Source organism: Cherax quadricarinatus, chromosome 4 (genome assembly GCF_038502225.1).
Source record: "Cherax quadricarinatus isolate ZL_2023a chromosome 4, ASM3850222v1, whole genome shotgun sequence".
Taxonomy (NCBI): Eukaryota; Metazoa; Arthropoda; class Malacostraca; order Decapoda; family Parastacidae; genus Cherax; species Cherax quadricarinatus.
The window spans coordinates 39,722,879-39,739,308 of record NC_091295.1 but is presented as its reverse complement, the minus strand read 5'-3'; the positions used below and the strand labels follow the sequence as shown (position 1 = coordinate 39,739,308).

The 16,430-nt window shown below is 42.0% G+C and overlaps 1 protein-coding gene across 2 annotated transcripts in view; it reads right to left on the bottom strand.

Annotated features, from left to right (window-relative positions):
• The window catches only part of LOC128684381 (glucose dehydrogenase [FAD, quinone]-like), a 69,363-nt gene that overhangs the window by 30,443 nt on the left and 22,490 nt on the right, over positions 1 to 16,430 (bottom strand). For both annotated transcript variants that reach the window (XM_070095848.1, XM_070095856.1), the window contains 2 exons: positions 15,327 to 15,448; positions 10,804 to 10,860 (listed from right to left, as the gene is read on the bottom strand). In XM_070095848.1, the coding sequence (XP_069951949.1) occupies positions 10,804 to 10,860; positions 15,327 to 15,448 (179 nt within the window). The remainder of the gene's footprint in view (positions 1 to 10,803; positions 10,861 to 15,326; positions 15,449 to 16,430) is intronic.

The following is a 16,430-nucleotide window of genomic DNA, read 5'->3' as shown; positions in this document are numbered from 1 at the left end:
CCTCATTAGTTCCTCTTCAGTTGATGTCACACCCGGAAATTGTCCACATAAGATTATTTACCCAATTACTTCGCTCAGTGGACCACCTGTGCACTTAAGGTGTGCATTTATCGTCGCCTGAAGTAAGAACAATTTATTATTTAACTATTTATTAATTATATCATTATAAGCAGTCAACAATTTTGGTGTCTTGCTCAGTTCGCAGAGCTGGGCCCTTTAACTCTCCATACGCCATCTTATAATTAGTAGATAATTCTGGACGGTCGAGCTTCCACGGAAGTCGCACCCAGTAATGTCCAGATTCACATTTAACATCCTTCAGGTATTGTTCCTGAGTAAAGGAATCATTTGGACTTTCCTCATTTATATTAATCCCTATGCTGTCCAGCTCCCACAAATTGGACTGGTTCAACATCATTCTCGATAGAAGAATACTTGTACTGGGTTGACCTTTTATGAGCAAGACACCGTGACTGTATTCACTACTTCCTCTAGTCATTATTACTAGGCGGTAGTTTGCATTTATTACATGGCCCGTACCAGTGTTGAGGAGAGTGACGCCGCATGCTTTTGGATTTATGCCCTTTATCCTGAATTATTACATCCAACGCCGGCAAGGCTACCTCAGCTAGGCCATCATTATTGCCATTAGCTGCAACCTTTACATCAGTCACTGTAGTGTCAGGGTTATTAACATTATCATTATTGTCACCATTATTATAAGAATCACATACAACCCTGCACATAACTGTATGGTGCCTTCCCTTGTTGCATTGATAGCAAATGTTCAATTTGGTATGACAATCCTACTCACCATACAAAACATCCATACTTATTACTGCACCTATTACATACATAGAACACTTAACTCTGATATTAACCCTCCCCTCAAACATCTCCTTGCCAACCTCAACAGAACACATGACCATAACACAAGGCACAGATCACTCTTTGATGTTCCTCGTGTCCATCTCACACTATGCAAAAACTCAATGCACATAAAAGGCCCTAAAATCTGGAATTCATTACCTGTAAATATAAAAGAAACACAACCTGTTTATAAATTCAAGTCTCTTCTCGAAGATTACTTACTCACCCAAAACCAAATAAATACTGAATAACTGAACATTATAAATTGTATATCTTAAATGTTTCTCACAATTATATCACATAAATGTTAAACCTAAAACCCAATCTAACTTTATTATTTTTTAAATACACTACCTAACAGAATCACTACCTAACTGAATGCAACCATATGACCTGTCTTTGTAATACTCACTTGTGCTTTATAGTTATCTGTTTACATTAATGTTTTATCACTGATTTCATCATTGCTTAGTAGCAGCGCTGTATAGTCCTTGTGGCTTAGCGCTTCTTTTTGATTATAATAATAATAATAATCATTGCTTAGTTAATCTTAAGTTAATTTTAAGCCAGCCCGTAATGCTATGCATAGTATAAGTGGCTTTGGCATACTGCTCTTATCAGTATTTTTTTTGTACCTCTGTATGTGTGCACAAATTGGAAATAAAATAAAAAAAAAAATAAAAATTATGATTGTCTAGACATCTGATAAATCTGTCAAGTTCTTTCATTCTTTCCACTTTAATATCCCATGAATTATAGGCATTACAATATTTAGTGAAATGAGTACCCTTGCAGAAGAGACAGTCTCTCCTTTTCTTGCCTGACCTCTTATTAACTGGGTTACCCTTACTGAGGTACTTATTCCTCTTACCTTGATGTGAGGAACCACTATTACTGATTCCTGACTTGATATGTGCCTATTTAACTCTTAACTATGATTATTACCACTGGGATTATTTTTCCCTTTTGAAACTTGACAGATACTTCAGAGTCATTATGTGTTATATCCTTAGAACTGTTTGGCTGACTGGTCTGCAATTGAACAATTAATTCTTGCCGACCTAGTCTGATTTCCTCCAGACCATACTCTGGAGGTTTTGGCAAACCCACCCTTTGCATTAATAGGTTGATCAACTGCAGTTATACTGGTCTCGGATAGATATGGATAAGATTGTGAGGGTCGAGGGGCCACCTGCAGTGACCAGAGGTGGTTAAGTTTTCTCACATGTCTACATGGGTGACTACGGTAAACAATATCGTTGTTGTCTCCCAAGGAGATTACTCATATGCATGTAATGTTGAGGTACGTACAAGTAATCACTCCGATAAAATTTTCCATAGTCATCATGGGCTTGACGTAATAGCGCACAAAATGCGTGTTAAAGGAATAACAGGAAAAGTTGGTAGATGGATCTATAATTTCCTCACAAACAGAACACAGAGAGTAGTAGTCAACAGAGTAAAATCCTAGGCGGCTACGGTGAAAAGCTCTGTTCCACAAGGCACAGTACTCGCTCCCATCTTGTTTTTCATCCTCATATCTGACATAGACAAGGATATCAGCCACAGCACTGTGTCTTCCTTTGCAGATGACACCCGAATCTGCATGACTGTCTTCCATTACAGACACTGCAAGGCCCCAGGCGGACATCAACCAAATCTTTCAGTGGGCTGCAGAAAACGATATGAAGTTCAACGATGAGAAATTTCAATTACTCAGATATTGTAAACACGAGGAAATTAAATCTTCATCAGAGTACAAAACAAATTCTGGCCACAAAATAGAGCGAAACACCAACGTCAAAGACCTTGGAGTGATCATGTCGGAGGATCTCACCTTCAAGGACCATAACATTGTATCAATCGCATTTGCTAGAAAAATGACAGGATAGATAATGAGAACCTTCAAAACTAGGGAGGCCAAGCCCATGATGACACTCTTCAGGTCGCTTGTTCTATCTAGGCTGGAATATTGCTGCACACTAACAGCACCTTTCAAGGCAGGTGAAATTGCTGACCTAGAAAATGTACAGAGAACCTTCACGGTGCGCATAACAGAGATAAAACACCTCAGTTACTGGGAGCGCTTGAGGTTCCTGAACCTGTATTCCCTGGAACGCAGGCGGGAGAGATACATGATTATATACACCTGGAAAATCCTAGAGGGACTAGTACCAAACTTGCACACGAAAATCACACACTACGAAAGCAAAAGACTTGGCAGACGATGCAACATCCTCCAATGAAAAGCAGGGGTGTCACTAGCACGTTAAGAGACCATACAATAAGTGTCAGGGGCCCGAGACTGTTCAACTGCCTCCCAGCATACATAAGGGGGATTACCAACAGACCCCTGGCAGTCTTCAAGTTGGCACTGGACAAGCACCTAAAGTAGGTTCCTGACCAGCCGGGCTGTGGCTCGTACGTTGGTTTGCGTGCAGCCAGCAGTAACAGCCTGGTTGATCAGGCTCTGATCCACCAGGAAGCCTGGTCACAGACCGGGCCGCGGGGGCGTTGACCCCCGGATCTCTCTCCAGGTAAACAGATGGAAAACATTAGGTGTTTCCATTAGATACCTGGAGAGAGTTTACCTGGAGAGAGTTCCGGGGGTCAACGCCCCCGCGGCCCGGTCTGAGACCAGGCCTCCTGGTGGATCAGAGCCTGATCAACCAGGCTGTTGCTGCTGGCTGCACGCAAACCAACATACGAGCCACAGCCCGGCTGATCCGGAACTGACTTTAGGTGCTTGTCCAGTGCCAGCTTGAAGACTGCCAGGGGTCTGTTGGTAATCCCCCTTATGTGTGCTGGGAGGCAGTTGAACAGTCTCGGGCCCCTGACACTTATTGTATGGTCTCTTAACGTGCTAGTGACACCCCTGCTTTTCATTGGGGGGATGGTGCATCGTCTGCCAAGTCTTTTGCTTTCGTAGTGGGTGATTTTCGTGTGCAAGTTCGGTACTAGTCCCTCTAGGATTTTCCAGGTGTATATAATCATGTATCTCTCCCTCCTGCGTTCCAGGGAATACAGGTTTAGGAACCTCAAGCGCTCCCAATAATTGAGGTGTTTTATCTCCGTTATGCGCGCCGTGAAAGTTCTCTGTACATTTTCTAGGTCGGCAATTTCACCTGCCTTGAAAGGTGCTGTTAGTGTGCAGCAATATTCCAGCCTAGATAGAACAAGTGACCTGAAGAGTGTCATCATGGGCTTGGCCTCCCTAGTTTTGAAGGTTCTCATTATCCATCCTGTCATTTTTCTAGCAGATGCAATTGATACAGTGTTATGGTCCTTGAAGGTGAGATCCTCCGACATGATCACTCCCAGGTCTTTGACGTTGGTGTTTCGCTCTATTTTGTGGCCAGAATTTGTTTTGTACTCTGATGAAGATTTAATTTCCTCATGTTTACCATATCTGAGTAATTGAAATTTCTCATCGTTGAACTTCATATTGTTTTCTGCAGCCCACTGAAAGATTTGGTTGATGTCTGCCTGGAGCTTTGCAGTGTCTGCAATGGAAGACACTGTCATGCAGATTCGGGTGTCATCTGCAAAGGAAGACACGGTGCTGTGGCTGACATCCTTGTCTATGTCGGATATAAGGATGAGGAACAAGATGGGAGCGAGTACTGTGCCTTGTGGAACAGAGCTTTTCACCGTAGCTGCCTCGGACTTTACTCTGTTGACGACTACTCTCTGTGTTCTGTTAGTGAGGAAATTATAGATCCATCGACCGACTTTTCCTGTTATTCCTTTAGCACGCATTTTGTGCGCTATTACGCCATGGTCACACTTGTCGAAGGCTTTTGCAAAGTCTGTATATATTACATCTGCATTCTTTTTGTCTTCTAGTGCATTTAGGACCTTGTCGTAGTGGTCCAATAGTTGAGACAGACAGGAGCGACCTGTTCTAAACCCATGTTGCCCTGGGTTGTGTAACTGATGGGTTTCTAGATGCGTGGTGATCTTGCTTCTTAGGACCCTTTCAAAGATTTTTATGATATGGGATGTTAGTGCTATTGGTCTGTAGTTCTTTGCTGTTGCTTTACTGCCCCCTTTGTGGAGTGGGGCTATGTCTGTTGTTTTTAGTAACTGTGTGACGACCCCCGTGTCCATGCTCCCTCTCCATAGGATGGAAAAGGCTCGTGATAGGGGCTTCTTGCAGTTCTTGATGAACACAGAGTTCCATGAGTCTGGCCCTGGGGCAGAGTGCATGGGCATGTCATTTATCGCCTGTTCGAAGTCATTTGGCGTCAGGATAACATCGGATAGGCTTGTGTTAATCAAATTTTGTGGCTCTCTCATAAAAAATTCATTTTGATCTTCGACTCTCAGTCTGGTTAGCGGCTTGCTAAAAACTGAGTCATATTGGGACTTGAGTAGCTCACTCATTTCCTTGTTGTCATCTGTGTAGGACCCATCTTGTTTAAGTAGGGGCCCAATACTGGACGTTGTTCTCGATTTTGATTTGGCATAGGAGAAGAAATACTTTGGGTTTCTTTCGATTTCATTTATGGCTTTTAGTTCTTCCCGCGATTCCTGACTCCTAAAGGATTCTTTTAGCTTAAGTTCGATGCTTGCTATTTCTCTGACCAGTGTCTCCCTACGCATTTCAGATATATTGACCTCTTTTAGCCGCTCTGTTATTCTTTTCCGTCGCCTGTAAAGGGAGCGCCTGTCTCTTTCTGTTTTACATCTACTCCTCCTTTTTCTTAGAGGAATAAGCCTTGTGCATACATCGAGTGCTACCGAGTTAATCTGTTCTAGGCATAAGTTGGGGTCTGTGTTGCTTAGTATATCTTTCCAGCTTATATCGGTTAGGACTTGGTTTACTTGGTCCCACTTTATGTTTTTGTTATTGAAGTTGAATTTGGTGAATGCTCCCTCGTGGCTAATCTCATTATGTCGGTCTGGGGCTCCGTGCATACATGACTGAACCTCAATTATGTTGTGATCTGAGTATATTGTTTTTGATATGGTGATATTTCTTATCAGATCATCATTGTTAGTGAAGATGAGGTCTAGTGTATTCTCCAGTCTAGTAGGCTCTATTATTTGCTGGTTTAAATTGAATTTTGTGCAGAGATTTAAAAGCTCGCGTGAGTGTGAGTTTTCATCAGAGCTGCCTCCTGGTGTTATTACTGCAACAATATTATTTGCTATATTCCTCCATTTTAGGTGCCTTAAGTTGAAATCCCCCAGGAGCAAGATGTTGGGTGCAGGAGCTGGAAGGTTTTCCAGACAGTGGTCAATTTTTAACAGCTGTTCCTGGAATTGCTGGGATGTTGCATCCGGAGGCTTGTAGACTATCACAATGACTAGGTTTTGGTTCTCGACCTTTACTGCTAAAACTTCCACTACATCATTTGAGGCATTTAGCAGTTCTGTGCAAACAAGTGACTCTGCAATGTACAGGCCAACCCCCCCTTTTTGCCTGTTCACTCTGTCACATCTGTATAGGTTGTAACCTGGGATCCATATTTCGTTGTCCAAGTGATCCTTTATGTGGGTCTCAGTGAAAGCTGCGAACATTGCCTTTGCCTCTGCAAGCAGTCCACGGATGAAAGGTATTTTGTTGTTTGTTGCTGGCTTTAGACCCTGTATATTTGCAAAGAAGAATGTTATCAGACTGGTGGTATTGTTGGTACTGGGGGGGGATTTTTTTTCCGGCATTAGTATCTGTATCTGTTGGTTTGGAGTGGAGGCCATCGACTGTGGTTCCACTCCAGGAATGACTGGATTTGGTGTACGATTTCTGCCATTTCCTGCCAGTTTTTTTTCCTTCCTGGCACTAAAAAACCTCTCCCTCTTGAGTGGCTGTGGCTACCCAGGTTTTCCCATGGCCTGGATGTTTTGTATCTTTTTGTCCCCTTTAGATGGTATGCCTGGCAATTTAAGTTATATCACAGTCTTTCCTGTACTGAAGAGGTACACAGTTCAGGGTGAAAAAGCTTACAGGAAGGGAGTTTGCATTTTCCTGTTGTCATATGGGCATGGCATTTCCTAGGGTGGTCATAGTTGCACGTCCCATCTGTTTTTCCAGATTTCCCATGCCAGCAGATACCGAGTGCATAGTATGTGCACAGGCTTGGTTTCCGTTTGCCTTGGGTTTCTGTGACTGTATTCCCTGTTGGTGCATGTTTCCCTGTCTTACTTCTATCCTCCCTAGCACCAACAATGGAGCTCCCACCATTTGTTTTTGGTAATATATCCTCACTATTGCTAGTGGAGTCCTCTTGTTTGCTATTTCCTGCGGTATTTCTAGTTTGCAATATTGGTTTTATCTTATCTTTGACTACACTTGTTTCCCTACTATGGCTCCTGTCCCCTATGCGGTCATTCATATGTATTCCTTCCTGCGTATAATTCCCGACTACCTGGACAAAATCTCCAGCTTCACCATTACTGTCTCCCAGGACAGCATCTCCAGCTTCCCCATTACTGTCTCCCAGGACAGCATCTCCAGCTTCACCATTACTGTCTCCCAGGACAGCACCTCCAGCTTCACCATTACTGTCTCCCAGGACAGCACCTCCAGCTTCCCCATTACTGTCTCCCAGGACAGCACTATCAGCCCCCCATTTACTGACTACCAGGACATCATCTCCAGCCTTACAGTTTCTGACTACATGGCCAGTATCAAGGGCAGTACCATTCAGCCCGGACTTTTTATGTTCCCATCTGTTGTAGAAAGCTTCCAGGTTTTCTATGAAAGCAGCTTTGATGTTGACCTCTTTTAATACCCTTGTGATTTTAGTCCACAGATTTATCTCATTTGGGCATACCCAAAAACACTTCCCTGTTTTAATACTGCTTGTAGCTAGTTCTTGGATATCTGCACAAGGGGCGTGACACCAATTTCCACAGAAATGACAATTTATGCATGTGGAAGCCCGTTTGTTTGACTGACCACAGACTACACACAGCTTCATAATGATTTGAATGGTTGATTTACTGCAATTCTACTAGAAACCTCTTGAATATTCTATTAATAACCTGCTAGGTGGTGCACAACGAAACCGTTTGAAACCAGTCCAGGGTTCGGACCAGTCAAGGGTTTGGACCAGTCAAGGGTTCGGACCAGTCAAGGGTTCGGACCAGTCTATCTGATCTGATCAGTGGGTCACTTATTTAAACCATACTGGTCGGTGATTTGAGCTAACACATGAAGGATCTACTGGAAATTATCTACAACACTTGCGTGTTGAAGAGCTGGTGACTGCTGGCACTCCTACAATGACGAACGGTCGAGCCTCCACCTTTGTTTATCAATCGCTGTATCTAGCTTCTCTATTTTTTTTTTCCGTCTCCACCACAATAAATGCTATATTATCACTATAGTTGACTGGTGCAAATTTTGGAGGAAGGGCGCTTTTTCTGTAGTAATAATTGCTTCTCGTTGTGTATATTGCGACCGCTGGTAACTACAGGTTATATGAAATTCACAGTAACGTCTCGTATTTCAAGAAAAAGAAACTAATGAAAGTCACTCCACTCCACTAAGTACCATTATAATACTGGTTAGTTGCTACTACAACACTGTATTCTGCTATTCACTGGTATCACTAGATTATATGCGAGTACACTAGCAGGCCAGGAAGATTATTAAAAACAGCTGACCTGTGGTAAGTTTCTGGCGACTTCTGGCACCTGCCTCTATAGGCTTATCACTTCATTTACAAATTCACCTGTTTTCAAATGACACTTTAGCCTTTATCATCAATATACTAGGGAGCCACTGTAGTATACACTATACACTATGTATACTCAATGCTTTCAGGGAGACTTTCTTTCCTCTGACACAAAGTTCAATATTATTATTTTTCCACACGGGACAGGCCTATGATTCCCCTCTGGCAGTAAACTCTGCTAGGAAGTGCACACTAATTCTCCTTTTTTTACTCAGTATATAATGTTTTCCGCCCAAGATTGGTTCCAGGCGCTAGAGGGATGTATCGTATAGGATTGATGACACAAATTAAAGTTCTAGCACGTAAGAGCGACCGTGAAAACACCAGAAAAACCGGGAGCACAACGAGGCACGCTGACACGCTATGAAATATTATTATTATATTATTATAATAATAATATTATAATAATATTATAATATAATATAATAATATTATATAATATTATAATAATATTATAATATTATAATAATAATATTATAATAATATTATTATTATATTATATTATATTATTATTATATTATTATTATAACATCTTTATTTACAAGTACATATACATGGTATACAGTCCTAGCTGACATTAATGACTTACTACTCTATAGAAAGCCACATGTTATGCAGAGCATTTCGGGCAAATTAGGTCCCTGTCCCAGGATGCGACCCACACCAGTCGACTAACACCCAGGTACCCATCTTCCTTTGCAGATGACACCCGAATCTGCATGACAGTGTCTTCCATTGCAGACACTGCAAGGCTCCAGGCAGACATCAACCAAATCTTTCAATGGGCTGCAGAAAACAATACGAAGTTCAACGATGAGAAATTTCAATTACTCCGATATGGTAAACATGAGGAAATTAAAACTTTATCAGAGTATAAAACAAATTCCAGCCACATAATAGAGCGAAAAACTATCGTCAAAGACCTGGGAGTGATCATGTCGGAGGATCTCACCTTCAAGGACCATAACATTGTATCAATCGCAGCTGCTAGAAAAATGATAGGATGAATAATGAGAACCTTCAAAACTAGGAATGCCAAGCCCACGATGAAACTCTTCAGGTCGCTTGTTCTATCTAGGCTGGAATATTGCTGCACACTAACAGCACCTTTAAAGGCACGTGAAATTGCTGACCTAGAAAATGTACAGAGAACCTTCACGGCGCGCATAACGGAGATAAAACGCCTCAATTACTGGGAGCGCTTGAGGTTCCTGAACCTGTATTCCCTGGAACGCAGGCGGGAGAGATACATGATTATATACACCTGGAAAATCCTAGAGGGACTAGTACCGAACTTGCACACGAAAATCACACACTACGAAAGCAAAAGACTTGGCAGACGATGCAACATCCCCCCAATGAAAAGCAGGGGTGTCACTAGCACGTTAAGAGACCATACAATAAGTGTCAGGGGCCCGAGACTGTTCAACTGCCTCCCAGCATACAGACCCCTGGCAGTCTTTAAGCTGGCACTGGACAAGCACCTAAAGTCGGTTCCTGACCAGCCGGGCTGTGGCTCGTACGTTGGTTTGCGTGCAGCCAGCAGCAACAGCCTGGTTGATCAGGCTCTGATCCACTAGAAGGCCTGGTCACAGACCGGGCAGCGGGGGGTTGACCCCCGGATCTCTCTCCAGGTAAATAACAAGCGGTTTTCTATATAGTATAATGACACTGATGTCAGCTAGGCTTGTATATCTTGTACATGTACTTACAGAAATAAGGATTATTATTATTATTATTATTATTATTATTATTATTATTATTATTATTATTATTATTATTATTATTATTATTATTATTATTATTATTATTATTATTATTATTATTATGTATTCCCCCAGCAATAGGAGCTAATTTATAGCAATAAAATACTACTGGCCATATAATAAACAAGTACTTAAACAATTAAACAAGTAAGAAAACAAGCAAGAAAGTAAGGAAAAAAAGTAAATAGGCACTTAAAATCTTGTGTTGCTTTGCTATCATCATGAAGGCAAACTACATTTTATAAGTGTTTACGCTAGCATATGTAAAAGAAAACCAATATAACTCAAAGAAAATTGTTTATGGGGAGCTAAAAGAAATATGTGCTCCTTATTAATTTCATTAGTTTTTATTGTAGCCTATGCACAGTAGAGTATTATTTCATGGAGTAAACAAACTTAAGAGCGATCTGAATGTTTCATGCTGTTGCTATAGCAATGATAAGTATGTGAAGTGATGAATGACAGGTCAAAGGTCAACTTACCTCTCCTTTATATTCAAAGACCACACCAGTCGCTCTTTTTTCCTCATTGAACTCGATCTGCAAAATACAGAGACATGAAACAAGATCTGTCAATAATGGAGACATGAAACAAGATCTGCCAGGAATGGAGACATGAAACAAGATCTGCCAAGAATGGAGATATGAAACAAGATCTGCCAAGCTTGGGGACATGAAACAAGTTCTGCCATGAATGGAGACATGAAACAAGATCTGCCAGGAATGGAGACATGAAACAAAATCTGTCAATAATGGAGACATGAAACAAGATCTGCCAAGAATGGAGACATGAAACAAGTTCTTCCAAGAATGGAGGCATGAAACAAGATCTGCCAAGAATGGAGACATGAAACAAGTTATGCCAAGAATGGAGACATGAAAAAAGATCTGCCAGGAATGGAGACATGAAACAAAATCTGCCAAGAATAGAGACATGAAACAAGATCAGCCAAGAATGGAGACATGAAACAAGATCAACCAAGAATGGAGACATGAAACAAGATCAGCCAAGAATGAAGACATGAAACAAGATCTGCCAAGAATGAATACATGAAACAAGATCAGCCAAGAATGGAGACGTGAAACAACATCTGCCAAGAATGGAGACATGAAACAACATCTGCCAAGAATAGAGACATGAAACAAGATTAGCCAGGAAGGAGACATGAAACAAGATCTGCCAAGAATGGAGACATGAAACAAGATCAGCCAAAAATGGAGACATGAAACAAGGTCTGCCAAGAATGGAGACATGAAACAAGATCAGCCAAGAATGGAGACATGAAAGAAGATCTGCCAAGAATGGAGACATGAAACAAGATCTGCTAAGAGTGGAGACATGAAACAAGATCTGTCAATAATGGAGACATGAAACAAGATCTGCCAAGAATGGAGACATGAAACAAGATCTGCCAAGAATGGAGACATGAAACAAGATCAGCCAAGAATGGAGACATGAAACAAGATCTGCCAAGAATGGAGACATGAAACAAGATCAGCCAAGAATGGGCACATGAAACAAGATCTGCCAAGAATGGAGACATGAAACAAGATCAGCCAAAAATGGAGACATGAAACAAGCTCTGCCAAGAATGGAGACATGAAACAAGTTCTGCCAAGAATGGGGACATGAAACAAGTTCTGCCAAGAATGGAGACATGAAACAAGTTCTGCCAAGAATGGAGACATGAAACAAGATCAGCCAAAAATGGAGACATGAAACAAGCTCTGCCAAGAATGGAGACATGAAACAAGATCTGCCAAGAATGGAGACATGAAACAAGATCTGCCAAGAATGGGGACATGAAACAAGATCTGCCAAGAATGGAGACATGAAACAAGATCTGCCAAGAATGGAGACATGAAACAAGATCTGCCAAGAATGGGGACATGAAACAAGATCTGCCAAGAATGGAGACATGAAACAAGTTCTGCCAAGAATGGAGACATGAAACAAGATCTGCCAAGAATGGAGACATGAAACAAGATCTGCCAAGAATGGAGACATGAAACAAGATCTGCCAAGAATGGGGACATGAAACAAGATCTGCCAAGAATGGAGACATGAAACAAGTTCTGCCAAGAATGGAGACATGAAACAAGATCTGCCAAGAATGGGGACATTAAACAAGATCTGCCAAGAATGGAGACATGAAACAAGTTCTGCCAAGAATGGAGACATGAAACAAGATCTGCCAAGAATGGGGACATTAAACAAGATCTGCCAAGAATGGAGACATGAAACAAGTTCTGCCAAGAATGGAGACATGAAACAAGTTCTGCCAAGAATGGAGACATGAAACAAGATCTGCCAAGAATGGAGACATGAAACAAGTTCTGCCAAGAATGGAGACATGAAACAAGTTCTGCCAAGAATGGAGACATGAAACAAGTTCTGCCAAGAATGGAGACATGAAACAAGATCTGCCAAGAATGGGGACATTAAACAAGATCTGCCAAGAATGGAGACATGAAACAAGATCTGCCAAGAATGGAGACATGAAACAAGTTCTGCCAAGAATGGAGACATGAAACAAGTTCTGCCAAGAATGGAGACATGAAACAAGATCTGCCAAGAATGGGGACATTAAACAAGATCTGCCAAGAATGGGGACATGAAACAAGATCTGCCAAGAATGGAGACATGAAACAAGTTCTGCCAAGAATGGAGACATGAAACAAGATCTGCCAAGAATGGGGACATTAAACAAGTTCTGCCAAGAATGGAGACATGAAACAAGATCTGCCAAGAATGGGGACATGAAACAAGTTCTGCCAAGAATGGGGACATTAAACAAGTTCTGCCAAGAATGGGGACATTAAACAAGTTCTGCCAAGAATGGGGACATGAAACAAGATCTGCCAAGAATGGAGACATGAAACAAGATCTGCCAAGAATGGGGACATGAAACAAGATCTGCCAAGAATGGAGACATGAAACAAGATCTGCCAAGAATGGGGACATGAAACAAGATCTGCCAAGAATGGAGACATGAAACAAGATCTGCCAAGAATGGGGACATGAAACAAGATCTGCCAAGAATGGAGACATGAAACAAGATCTGCCAAGAATGGAGACATGAAACAAGATCTGCCAAGAATGGGGACATGAAACAAGATCTGCCAAGAATGGGGACATGAAACAAGATCTGCCAAGAATGGAGACATGAAACAAGATCTGCCAAGAATGGAGACATGAAACAAGATCTGCCAAGAATGGGGACATGAAACAAGATCTGCCAAGAATGGGGACATGAAACAAGATCTGCCAAGAATGGAGACATGAAACAAGATCTGCCAAGAATGGATACATGAAACAAGATCTGCCAAGAATGGAGACATGAAACAAGATCTGCCAAGAATGGGGACATGAAACAAGATCTGCCAAGAATGGGGACATTAAACAAGATCTGCCAAGAATGGGGACATTAAACAAGATCTGCCAAGAATGGGGACATTAAACAAGATCTGCCAAGAATGGGGACATTAAACAAGATCTGCCAAGAATGGGGACATTAAACAAGTTCTGCCAAGAATGGGGACATGAAACAAGATCTGCCAAGAATGGAGACATGAAACAAGATCTGCCAAGAATGGAGACATGAAACAAGATCTGCCAAGAATGGGGACATGAAACAAGATCTGCCAAGAATGGGGACATGAAACAAGATCTGCCAAGAATGGAGACATGAAACAAGATCTGCCAAGAATGGATACATGAAACAAGATCTGCCAAGAATGGAGACATGAAACAAGATCTGCCAAGAATGGGGACATGAAACAAGATCTGCCAAGAATGGGGACATTAAACAAGATCTGCCAAGAATGGGGACATTAAACAAGATCTGCCAAGAATGGGGACATTAAACAAGATCTGCCAAGAATGGGGACATTAAACAAGATCTGCCAAGAATGGGGACATTAAACAAGATCTGCCAAGAATGGGGACATTAAACAAGATCTGCCAAGAATGGGGACATGAAACAAGATCTGCCAAGAATGGGGACATGAAACAAGATCTGCCAAGAATGGGGACATTAAACAAGATCTGCCAAGAATGGGGACATGAAACAAGATCTGCCAAGAATGGGGACATGAAACAAGATCTGCCAAGAATGGAGACATGAAACAAGATCTGCCAAGAATGGGGACATGAAACAAGATCTGCCAAGAATGGGGACATTAAACAAGATCTGCCAAGAATGGGGACATGAAACAAGATCTGCCAAGAATGGGGACATGAAACAAGATCTGCCAAGAATGGAGATACTAATAAAATTCTATGAAAATTTAGTTCACCTTCAAGTGAAAGTAAAAACAAAATGTCAGTGGAAATTCTTGTACGCAGTTGCATATATAATGATCTACTTTGATAATGAATATTAGGTGACTTGCAAGATTGACTTAAAGACTAGCAATATAGGCTCACCTTGCTGACTGGTTGGTGCTGATGATGATGGTACTATGGGCCTACCTTCACGACGGTGGCACTATGAACCTACCTTGATGACGGCGGCATTATGAACCTACCTTGATGACGGTGGCACTATGAACCTACCTTGACGACGGTGGCACTGTGAACCTACCTTGACGACGGTGGCACTGTGAACCTACCTTGACGACGGTGGCACTATGAACCTACCTTGACGACGGTGGCACTGTGAACCTACCTTGACGACGGTGGCACTGTGAACTTACCTTGACGACGGTGGCACTGTGAACCTACCTTGACGACGGTGTCACTATGAACCTACCTTGACGACGGTGGCACTGTGAACCTACCTTGACGACGGTGGCACTGTGAACCTACCTTGACGACGGTGGCACTATGAACCTACCTTGACGACGGTGGCACTGTGAACCTACCTTGACGACGGTGGCACTATGAACCTACCTTGACGACGGTGGCACTATGAACCTACCTTGACGACGGTGGCACTGTGAACCTACCTTGACGACGGTGGCACTATGAACCTACCTTGACGACGGTGGCACTATGAACCTACCTTGATGACGGTAGCACTGTGTAGAATGTGAAGGTTGTCCCAGGCTGCTGCTGGTCTGAGGTAAGCCTCCGCTGACGAGGACCTTATACCCTCCTTAATGTTGTAGTATGGACTCGAAAACCCTTAAATACAACAACAACAACAACAACAACAATAATAATAATAATAATAATAATAATAATAATAATAATAATAATAATAATAATAATAATAATAATAATAATAATAATAATAAGTAAATATTGTTAACGTAACCTTCTCATAAGTGTGTTGCAATTAAATTCTTATTGTCAGATCATAAATTTCATTTTTTTTTTTGGCTATTTATATGCTTCTTGAACATTATGATTGCCACTGAAAAGAAATGCCGGATTATTATAAATAGTTCAGTGTTTCAGTGCTCAGCTTGTGAATGAAAGAACAGCAGCCATACATTCCTCCTGTTTCATTATGAAAGATGACCGAAGCAAAACAAAATAGTGTCGTGTTGCTGAAATATCAAATTACTAATCCTCATGGTTGCCAAGGTCTAAGTTTTCTCTGCCGAATAGCAAACAGACGACATCTATCACAGTAAAAAGGCGCGCACACACACACACACACGCACACACACACGTGGCGAGGTGTCAGAGTGGGCACCTGTGACCAGCGGGGTCCCGCAGGGGTCAGTCCTAGGACCAGTGCTGTTTCTGGTATTTGTGAACGACATGACGGAAGTAATAGACTCTGAGGTGTCCCTGTTTGCAGACGACGTGAAATTGATAAGAAGAATTCACTCGATCGAAGACCAGGCAGAACTACAAAGGGATCTGGACAGGCTGCAGACCTGGTCCAGCAATTGGCTCCTGGAGTTCAATCCCACCAAGTGCAAAGTCATGAAGATTGGGGAAGGGCAAAGAAGACCGCAGACGGAGTACAGTCTAGGGGGCCAGAGACTACAAACCTCACTCAAGGAAAAAGATCTTGGGGTGAGTATAACACCAGGCACATCTCCTGAAGCGCACATCAACCAAATAACGGCTGCAGCATATGGGCGCCTGGCAAACCTCAAAACAGCATTCCGACATCTTAATAAGGAATCGTTCAGGACCCTGTACACCGTGT